Source organism: Acartia tonsa, chromosome 9 (genome assembly GCF_053477335.1).
Source record: "Acartia tonsa isolate MP-2025a chromosome 9, ASM5347733v1, whole genome shotgun sequence".
Lineage (NCBI taxonomy): Eukaryota > Metazoa > Arthropoda > Copepoda > Calanoida > Acartiidae > Acartia > Acartia tonsa.
This window is the reverse complement of record NC_137268.1, coordinates 15,856,506-15,867,958: the sequence shown is the minus strand read 5'-3', so window position 1 is coordinate 15,867,958 and position 11,453 is coordinate 15,856,506. Positions and strand designations below refer to the sequence as shown.

General features: G+C 35.9%; 1 protein-coding gene across 2 annotated transcripts; it reads left to right on the top strand.

Annotated features, from left to right (window-relative positions):
- The first annotated feature begins 239 nt into the window (after positions 1 to 239).
- On the top strand, positions 240 to 4,938 carry LOC145328317 (uncharacterized). 2 transcript variants are annotated; one of them, XM_080171948.1, is made up of 7 exons: positions 240 to 349; positions 748 to 817; positions 1,332 to 1,388; positions 1,735 to 1,814; positions 2,448 to 2,562; positions 3,752 to 3,835; positions 4,059 to 4,938. In XM_080171948.1, exons 1-7 carry the CDS (start codon positions 261 to 263, stop codon positions 4,119 to 4,121), a joined length of 558 nt encoding a protein of 185 aa, XP_080028074.1. In that variant the 5' UTR covers positions 240 to 260; the 3' UTR covers positions 4,122 to 4,938. The 2 variants fall into 2 exon arrangements, with proteins under 2 accessions (XP_080028074.1, XP_080028073.1); XM_080171947.1 differs by having other exon boundaries at positions 1,735 to 1,827; positions 2,446 to 2,562.
- Positions 4,939 to 11,453: the final 6,515 nt, after the last annotated feature.

Genomic DNA, 11,453 nt, shown 5'->3' with positions numbered 1-11,453 from the left:
TATTTAAGAGAACAAATTGGCCCTAGTTTTGGGGACTTTTCTGGTCTGGTAGCAAATTGTCTGCTATTTTGCAGGGACTTGGCTGTGTTTATAATTATGATAATATTGACTGAAATTCATTCAAGACCCATTTGAAGGTTGGCACAGGGTCCCCACCATGTGGGTAAAGTTACTTATAGCTCGTGCCACCTCTATTAACTTAATATGCCTATAATAATTTTAATCAAAATTTCAGACAATCACACACAAAAATATCTAAAATGAGACGGGAAAATGTTTGCGTGGTATACTCTCTCCTTATGTTCAGTGCCTGCTTCATCCAGGGTTACTCTCTACCACAACAACAGAGGTACAAACAGACAGACAGACAGATAAATAGACAGACATACACGATTATATTCGGTGCACGCTTCATCTAGGTTTACTCTCCTCCACAATTTTCTTGACACACACACAAGGAAAGACAGACAGACAGACAGACAGATAGACGTACAGAAAGACAGACAGATAGACTTACAGAAAGACAGACAGATAGACTTACAGAAAGACAGACAGATAGACTTACAAAAAGACAGACTAACAAATAGACAAACAGTCAAATCGCAGGACCAGTATCTATACTCCCTGAAATGTAGAGCAAAATCAGCTACATAGATTTTGATCTTCAGAAAGACATTCGAACGGACGGACATCGTTATACTTTCTATTATATAAAAGGAACAGAAAATCAATTGTTTTTTCTTGCAGGTATGGGGCCAGAAAATTCGCACATGATAATGACTTAGACGGAGGCTTCTCTGAAAATTCTATCCACAAGGTACCTCGATGTTTTTCTATCTAACAAATGAACTGTCCGTTTATACGTCTGTCAAAGTATGATAAAACTAATTACACCTTTTTACATAAATAGTAAATTTCTAGTGGAAAAGTTTATGTACCACTAGTTTGTACAACTTAATCGAAATTCTAGAAAATCCCCCAATAAAATAAGAGAAAGTGGTTTTAAAACTTTGAGGACCAGTTTGTTTTACAGCCTAACATCCCCTCCCTCTATAAGTAACTATAAGTGACAGGGATCTTAAGGTATAAACCAATGATGATAACATAATACTCAATCTATAGACTTAAATTATTGGTTGTTAAGTTTGGACACTTCTTTTTTGAAACCAACCAATCATAGTTCAATAAAAGTACCCACAGGATAGAGCCAATGAATAAAATAACGTCGCTAATAAAGTTGGATAAAATTGTATTTTACTGTCTAAGGTCACCTCCCTCCCTCCCTGATGTCTGTTGAGATTTGTAAATCTAAATCTAAATATATTTTCTAGGACTTGACCCCAGTAGAGGCTAAGGAAGAGGCTGGTATTGTTCAGACTGTTATTCAGGTAAAAATTACATTTTTATTTCTAAGGCCCCTGAGTCCTTCAAAACATTGATGTGTGTACTTTAATAGTGCCTTGCTAAATTGTCATCATTTAATCAATTTAACCAAGTAGGGTTTGTGTTTGCATGTCTATATTAAATACATCTAGTTACTTTAATGAAAGTTTTATAGTGCTTATAAAAATGACGCCATACTGGACTACCATTGGTCAATTAGAATGTATACTGGCATGTCATTGGCAGTTTAGTCTGTGTATTGTTCATTTGTATTGTATGACGTCCTCTTTTATAGTTAGCGCGAGTTGAATAATTTCTCTTACAAGAATATAAACATCTATTATTTTTTAGCTTGCCATGAAATTTCTGCCCACCGTGATCGAGGCCCTGTCCGGAAGCACCGGCCCCAGTCAAACTGACAGAATTGAGGGAATAGATCTAAACGTAAGTGGTGCTTATACAAATCCGCGAAAAAACCTCAAAACTAGCTACATTAATGAAGAATATACTCTAATATATCCCCTTGCAAAGAATACCCCACCCCTCAAAAATGAGAATTTAAAATTTGCTTTTCATTGTTTTGGAAAAGTGTGGCTAAATTGGTTTGATTTGTTTGTGGAGTTGTATGAACACCAGCGTTATATATTGTTAGCTTGTCAACATAAATGCGAGAAAAAAAAGTCTACAGCTAGTAAAACTAATGTAATTAATTTAGCGAAGCTGTAGTAAAAAAAGTTTTAATTTTTTTCTTATTTTCTTTGATTCAAGGTAGCTAGACAAAGTAACTCAAAATCAGCCATGTGACGTCAAAAAAATTAGGGAGATGAGAGCAGATGTGAGAAAGAAATTTCCCTGAAAAAGAGATGGATAATCCCTCATTTTGGTGACGTCACGAGGCTGATTTTTTGAGACAATTTGTCCAGCTACGACTCAAAGCCTTAGAATATGTTTAATTTCTTGTTTATATAATTAACATATTTTTTCGTGTTCTCTTATTTTTAAAAATTTGTTTATCCATCTATGACTGGGATGTATTTACATATGTTTTTATTTTGTTTCCAGGGTGAGGATCCGTTCTCCATGAAGAATATTCTCTTCCTTGGTCTCAAGCTCTTCCTTGCCATCGCCGGTAGCGGTAACTCCATCGATAAATCTGATTCTGCTGGCCCCATTCCCGTGGTAAGTAAATTTGTTTTTGCTTTTTTTCTCTTTTTTTGTGTCTATTTGTCTACACCATTTCATCTTTAAGAAAAAAATGTATCATGCTGTCTTTCGGAATAAAAAAAGTTTTGTCATTAACCCTTACAGATCGGGCCCCAATTCCCACCTTAATAGATTGGGGGGGATTATCTCGGCTCCTGGTACAGATAAAGACGTAAAAAAAAATTTCTGGTGGTTCATGTGTATTTTTAGAGAAAATTACTTTTTCTAGTCATAGCGGTCAGACCACTCCTTAGCCGCTTTTTAGCGGCCAGCCGCTAAATTTTAAAACAGCTGTAGAACGGCCAATTTTGCAGCTAGGATGACCAAATTTTAGGACAAACTTTTATTTTTCATAACAAACAAATTACTTTTTCTGATCATCGCCAAAAACGGCAAATAACGGAAACCGCCATTTTTGGCGGTTACGGCAGTTGGCGACGCAAATTAATATTTTATCTGTTTATTATTGCTCAAGGATTTACCAAAAAAAATGATAGGTCTCTAGCTGTAATAGAAGCCACGATATTCATGATATATGTCTGTAGTAAAAGCCGGACAAAAATCGGTCATAAAGTCGGTCAGGGAGCGGTCAAACGGTCATAACACCACTTTTCTCAGAAGGTCATTGATATCTAAGTATTCACCAAAAAAATTTTAGGTTTCTACCTTATACACAAAAGTCATAATGTAGAAATTAAGATTCATTTAGAATTTTTTCTAATTTTTTTTTGCTACCCAACCGACTTTGACCGGACACCATGACCGACACAGACCAGATATCCTAATAAAATCAACTCTTGCCGACGTATAATTACTTAAAAAGACATGAAGTTACAGCTCTCCATCTTACCTACAAAAAAAAATGATATTGAAAAAACTAGAGGGGGGGGCTCTTTGAGCCCCCCCCCCCCCAATCTGTAAGGGTTAACTCATATTATAATTCTTGTTCTTCCCCCATTCATTATTCATTTTGAAGTATTGTTAAAAATTAATTCTTGTCATCACTGGTAGCCATAACTTGTATGATAAAACTGATTCTTCTTGAATCTATATAAATATTCTAATATATTTCTCATTTTTTGCATTGATTTCCTTCTATTTTTAATAAAATATTTCAAAACTAATGAAAGTTATTCTTAACTGATGATTTTTATTATTTGTTCAGAGTTTGATGGAGGCTGTTCTGTCCACTCTTGTTGGTGCTGAGGACAGAAGTGAGGTCCAGGTTATGGCCAAGCAGGCTGTTGAGGTTAGTTATTCATTGCTTTTTTGACAATACATGCCATCAAAACTGTTTTTTATTTATGGTTGTTTATCTTCTCTTGAACAATTGTCTGTTTTTCTTCTATGTAAACTAAATTATTTGAACATAAAAATGTATATTCATTTTGGTATTTTTCTTCATATGTATTTTGCAAACATTTCTATGCAAATCTAAGAATGTATGAACATTAAAATGTGCTTTGTTTTAGGTTATTAACCTTGTTATTTCATTGGTTGAGGCTCTGACCACCTCAATAAATTCCACCAATTAGAGAAGAGTTAGCGCAAACAACAAGAAAATCAACTAAAGCAGCTGACAAAAAATCCGCATAATCAAATTGACCACCAACACTAAAAATGTGTTGGTACATTTCAGAGAAAAAAAAACAGCTGATAGTTAGTATGTGGGGTGCAAAATTTATGTGTTTTAGACGTTAGACTTTTAAAACAAATTATTTTAGCAATTTTTATTTTAAAATTCACATTAATGATGTACTTCACCTTTGTTACCATATATTTCTAAAAATTGTTATATTTATCTAAAATTATAATTTTATTTATGTTAGGTGTTCTAAAAATTATAAACGCCAGCTTTGAGTATAAAATCTAGTCTATTTTTTATAAACAAAAAATCTGTTTCTTTGAGCTTAGGAATTCGGCACTATCAAATTTAGCATCATAATTTATGATAATCATCTTTATCTATGACAAGAAACATCTATGTCTGCACATATTTGATCAAATCAAATCTAAATTTGCAGATTAAAAATCCGCGAAAATGTGTTTCAGATCCTCTTCACTATTATTTAGCTCAACATATGGTTCTGCTTATCATAGATAAAAGATCTTATTCATAAAGATTGCTAAAAAACACAATGCCGCAAATTCTTAAATTTTAACTCTTTTTCTCTCTCTCTTTCTTTCTTTTCCTGTATTTTTTGCTTTTTTACTGTTATACAATTAGGATTTTAACTTCTTTGTTTTCTTTTTTGTTGGGATTTATACTTTTCTATTTTATTTATTGAAATATTTATTGTTATTGTTCTTTTTCTTTTTTAATTGTTATTAATAAACTTTGTTTTAAAATTATGTTATTTTTTTAATTTTTCGTTTATTTAGTATTTTTATACACAAATGATGAACAAAGCATAGATGAAAACAAGGATCATATAAATGCATCAATGTTTTTATTTATTTTTGGGAAAGAATTATGAAGTAGTTTGACTTATTCTGATCTTGAATGGATAAAGAAATAATTCAATATTGTAGTATAGACGTAGGACAGATCTTTCTGAATTATAGAGTAGATTTGCTGCTTCTACAAATAACTAATGTCACCTTGTTTAATGTTGATCAACACTTTATTAATAATATAGTAGATTCAATAATAACTGGATAGATATATATATTACTTATGATTCTGGGTTGGTATAATGTAACTGTGGTGTCCACACCTAGGGACTCAAACCTACAGCTACAGGGGAGCGAACCTAGCTAAGCTAAATTCTAAAACCAACTGAAGTTGTCTAGCTTTGCATTGTTTTACCTAAGCCCACAGCTTATACTTTATTGACAGCTACCCCTTTTGGCCATTATCCATTTTAGCTGTCTATTTAGACTAATATTAAGATCAGAGCAAAGCTAGTCTTTAACTTATACTACATTCTCCCGGACTTAGAAGGGGATGTAAATTACATTCCCTTTACCCATAATTACCTAAGTCCCAGAATCTTTCCTTAATATTAACCATGGCACTAATAATTAAGTCATTGATTACCGCTGGTAATCTTTGACCCTCTTACATACTAATACATTAAACATATCAAAAAATGGCATAATTATCAAGCATTACAAAATTCATCATAGCGCAGCGCAAGAACATAGTTTTAACTTTTAGTTCACTTATTTAATTTTGGTACAAAGCAGCTTAGAGGCATAACTGTTTGTGGTCACAATGATAATCAAGTTATCCCCCTTGGCGGTTGCGCCCGTGTTGACGTTGCTGGCGGCGTAGTCTAATGTTGATAACTACTAAGGCCACCAAGTGGGCGACAGCATCAACTAGTCAGCTGTCGTTCTCTTCATCAACTTCATCAAGGATAGCTGGATCTGGTTGCTGATCTGGAGCAGGTACAGGTGCTGGATCCTGGCAGGTTGCGGCCTCGATGGCAGCGGCTGATCTCGTGCGGATTCCGTTGGGGTTCCCTTTCCTTTTCTTCTTGGGGGGCTCGGTCCTTGGCGGCTTGACATCTTCATCGCTGGATTCAGAGAAATCACCAGGCCTGTAGGAAGGAGAGGTTGGTGTGTACTTGGGTGAAGTTGGTGTGTACCTGGGTGATGGGGGCTCATAGAGCGTTTCATCATCACTGCTCATGCCACCAGAGTAATCATCTCTGGTGTACAAGAGCCTGTCGCTAGTCATGGGTGGGGTGTGTGGTCTGGGGCTGCGTGGACGGGTGGAAACAAGGTAGCGGTCAGCCATCTCCTTGGCTCTGGCTACTGTTGAACTTGAAGGGCGTGGTGGCGAGGTTTGCCTAGCTCTGGCAGCAGCAGAAATTGATGGTTCAGCTTCGTTACTACGCTGTGCTTGGACAGGTGGATCCTCTGTTACATCAATCTCAGCTATGGACAACCTGTTTTTCATCCAACCTTGGAACTGGTCCAGCTTCAATCTCATCCTGTTTTGGGCTGATTGTACAAGTGTCACTGAATTTTGGATCTTCTTCAGCTTATTCTCCAAGGTGGCGGTGGTGGCTGGAACGATGCCCTGGCACTCTCGTCGTAGGATGTAGCCCAACTCTTGGACACTGGAAATGCGGTTGTCCCTGGTCACGCTATCAGTATGGGAATTGACCGTTTCAGCCAGCTTTTTGAGTTCATGGATAATAATATCCATGTTCTCAGAGAGCTGACTCTGACTATTTTTACCCCAAAAGGTAACATTATTTTGGAGTGCGTTGACTTCCTGTTGCCACTGGTCTAACATGATCCCTCTTTTCCCCGTGTGCTCCCTAAGGGTGGTGTCCACCCTTAAGGTCTCCTTCTGCAGATCTTTGATGGCTGCAGTGTTGGCCCCAGCTACAGCGGTCAAATTATCCAGCTTAGTGTTCATGGCGTGCACCTGCTGTCTAACCTCAATCATCACTGCGAGCATCGTATCGTTAGATACCAGGTTGGCTGCGGCAGCTGCTGGAGGGGTGGTGTCCCGGGGCTCAGTTTTGAACCTCCTCTGGCTGGCTCCACGTCAGAAGGGTGCTGCAATATAGCAAAATTAAAATACAATATCAAACAATACAAATACAATATTAACACATATTAACCCATTAGTGCCGAACCGGACATTAAAACCCGGTTCCGAAAAATGGAAAAAAAACCGGTTTCCGGTTCCATAATTGCATCATTCTCAGTATGAATCCCTCCTCTACTACCCTGGCTTTCATTTCCCCCTGGAGCAGGCAGTTTAGCTTACTTCCGTTTTATGGTATAGCTCAACAAAATTTGAAAATCATGAAATTCAAAATACCCCTTCTAACTTTTTTGTTTTTATAGTAAAGTCGCTGATTTTTTTCGTGAAATCTAATGTTTATTGACAAGTACATCTATATGTGAATTATTTTTATTCAAATTATTATTTTTTATATGATTTTTTTATCGTTTTTTTACGCCCTATTATGACCCGGTTCGGCTTGGCCATACATACCCGAAAATTTTAAAACCCGGCTCGGTTTCGGTTTTTATTACCCGGTTTTAACTTTTCAACCAATAAAAATAACAATTAACGTCATTAGTAAGGGTTTGAGCCACCATAATAACCCTAGTAATCTCTATAGGTGTCACCCAATAGTTTTATGATCGTTTTCTGATATGTAACACCCAAATTTTATATGTTCTTTTTTTGTAGTGTGTGTCTTTTAAAACTTCGAGCAACGGGTTTTTTTACCCTAAAACGGCGGCACCTATAGCCGAAACACTAAATTTGAAATAAATCGCTTCGTATTATACTTGTAGCTCTTTAGATTACATGAGGTTGTGTAGTTTTCAATTACGGATCATATCAAAGTTCTAAAAAGTGTTCATCTCACTTTTGGCGTTCAAAAATTACATTTTTCGATTTTTGGTCAAAATAACCGGGTTTATACAGGTCAACCGGGTTTTAAAACTGGGGGAAAGCACCAAAAACGGGTGTTAATGCCTGGTTGGTATTTATGGCCAAGCCGAACCGGGTTTTTTTGCAACTTTCCTGTGCACGCCACTAGAGCAAAACAAAAAAATACGAATTCCGTTTTGACCATTATAAAGCTTCCCTGAAACTTACAGCTCGATCGGCCCATAAAAGTGGCGCTCGGCACTAATGGGTTAATAGTCAAATAAACAAATAAACAAATAATATATGTGCTTTATCATGGTTTATTTTCCCACCCCAAGGGATATGGTGCTTTCCCTTTATTTCCCACGAATAAAAGGATATTTATTCAAGTATATTTAGTGCTTTCCTCCCCCCATCCAAATACCACATGTTAACAAATATATATGTGTTTTATGGTGCTTTCCCCTTATTTACCACGAGTAAAAGGATAATTATCCAATAATTAACCAATAAAGGTGTAGTTATTATCCATACATTAATTTTATTCAAATATATTTAGTGAGTGGTGCTTTCCTCCCCCCGTCCAAATACCACATTTTAACACAAATATATATGTGTTTTATGGTGCTTTCCCCTTATTTACCACGATTAAAAGGATAATTATTCAAATATATTTAATGTATGGTGCTTTCCTCCCCCGTCCATCACCAATAAAGGTGTAATTATTATCCATACATTAATTTTAAATTTTAAGACTAATTAGTTTCCCTCCCACGAATAAAAGAATAGTTGTTAATTTGTTGCTTGCCCTTGTGTATTGTTCACCTTAAATATTTTAGCACAGCAACATAAATATATCATAGACCCAACCAAGCAGACCGATAATGCTGCAGCTAAACCCCCCGCCATGTACATTAAAATTTCATGCCATTTAGTTGAAACCCACCCGGATATTTTATTTACATAATACTTGACCCATGTCATCTCGACTTTGGGTTTAAATTTTATAGCGTCGTGGGCCAGCTCCTGTAGTTTAAGGACGTCTAAGCTAATTAGAGACGTTTCCCCCTGGTCTGCCTGCTCATCAATTACTTTTCCATAAAGATCTTCAAACGTATAAGATTTAATTTCCCCCTCAGTTACTGTTACCAAATTTATCCCTTTATCCGTGTTAACGGCGTACACATTTCGATTTACTGAAATGTACGTTGGGTTAAAATTGCAATCCACCTCTATTAGATGATCTTTATTTACTAACAATCTAGTGTTTGGTACAATGCCATAAATGGACCCATTAATTGCCACGGTAAAATGATTGACAAAACAAGGCAATTTTTCGCTAATATTTAGTTTAACCCGAACTTGTACACATTGTTGTTCCAAAATTATTTCCCCCATAGTTCTTTGAATTTTCATTTTGTGTGCTTTAACTAGATTGTATAAAATAACACTGTCAGAGGTACAGTCATTGTGTTCATTTATTAAGTTGTTATAATGCCCATAAGATAAATAAAATTTATCTTCCAAATTTGCATCTATTTCTGCCCTGTGGATGAAAGGAAAAAATTCCTTTATGCTGTGGGTAATCCATACATATAACCCCTCTACGTTTGTTATATAATAGTAAATTCCTGGTAGGACATCCCCAAATATTTGTTTATCCCCCATTTCCACAGCTAGTGAATGTTTTTCATTGTAAATCACCCGAAGTTTGTTATATAAGATATTATCTTCTCCCCATTCACTGTGCGTTAGAATAGATGCATTCAAGATTTTTATTGTTCTAAACCCCGAATAATAGCGTTTTTGAGTATCTGTCTCATTTAATGCTATTATTCTACTCATATCCCAATGAAGATGGGGCGTCCCGCAATCCCTGTTTGTTTCATTGTCAGTGGCTAATATTATATCATTAAAAATACACCCATTCTCTGTTTGTATTAAATCAACGGTTCTAATATTAATGGTTACTTCAGTATCAATAAATGAATTAGGAACGAAAGTGTTGCCCACTAAAATCCCTTTTCCCTCGCATTGGGGATTAAATCCATCCCTCCATGAATCCCTGAAATATATTGTCCCATTTATTAGAAAAGATTCTTTAACCTGTTGATTTAATTTTACTGATATGGGTATCCCTCTAATAATTATTATCCCTGATTTATAAGCTTGTGCGCATTCGTCAGCGGATATTAGTATTGGTCTGTTAATTTGTGTTGGTTTTGCTAAATGAAGGTGTGCATATGCCCCGCAGTAATAAAAGTGTTGTGTTTCATAAATGTGACAAATCACCCCAGGAATTACCCACTTTTTTGCCCTTTGCAGAATATGTACGTTTACATTATCGTTAGTAACATTAAATAACCCATTCCCACATTTACTTTTTTTAATTGTTATGTTTCCCCCCGTACAATTTAGCACACTGACATTTAGTTCATCCGCCCAACCAATATTGAATAGCCATACTGACATTAGAAACAAAAATGTACCTTGGTTAAATCTTTTCCCCGACATCTTGCTGGTGACACAAACTGAAACAAAAAAATGAAATTAATTATTTTTATTTTTCTTTGTATATTGCCTTGTAGGTGCTACTTCATAATGCTGCTCCAAATTTTTGGATCTAGTACCATAATTTTTTCCCACTATATTGGTGTAAACATATTCTGGTAGCGTAACTTTTCTATTTTCAGGTATGGAAACAAGTTTCTCAGGTGAGGATTGGATAGGTTCCTTATTCCAAAAAGAAGATTCCCCAGGAATAGTAGTTAAATCTGCATTCCCCCCAAAAGAGTGCCCTTCCCCTGAAAATACCTCATCTTGTTCCTCCCCCTGATATTGGCTTTGCTCCCCTTCCTGATATTCCCCTTGATTACTACCTTGATCCCCTCCCTGATCACTATCATTACTGGATTCCTCGACGCCCTCCCCCCTAGTATCCTCCCCTTCCATATCGGAATTGTACATTAACTTGTCAACAGTTACAAAATCAATATCCCCCGCTCCCTGTATTTCTAAACTTTCATTGAAATTAGGGTTTGAATAGGATAATAATATTTCATTCGATGGAAGGATTAGATCTAAAGGGTATACGTTAAATGACAACTTTTCTCCACATACTTTGACGCTTGAGTGAATTTTTCTTAACTTATCCCTGGTAATAACATGTTTTGATTTTACATTGCAATTATGAATTGGAGTGATTTCAAATAATGCGTTTGAAAATTTATGGCTAACAATGAACGGTCCTGCATAAAAACTTTGTAATTTTCTTGAAATTCCCACCTTTGCAATATCAAAAAAGGCGTATACGATATCGTTAACTTCCAATATTTCCCTGGCACCCCTGTTTCTGTTTTCGTATTCTAAGTAAATTTCCTCCTTGCCAGTAATATTATACATAATCTGCTCAACCTTTTCAAGAAATGTTACATATGATTTACAATCCAATTCATCCACTAATTGTTGCTCAACAGGTGAAAATACGTTCAAAGGTAACAAAGGTTGCCGTCCAAAG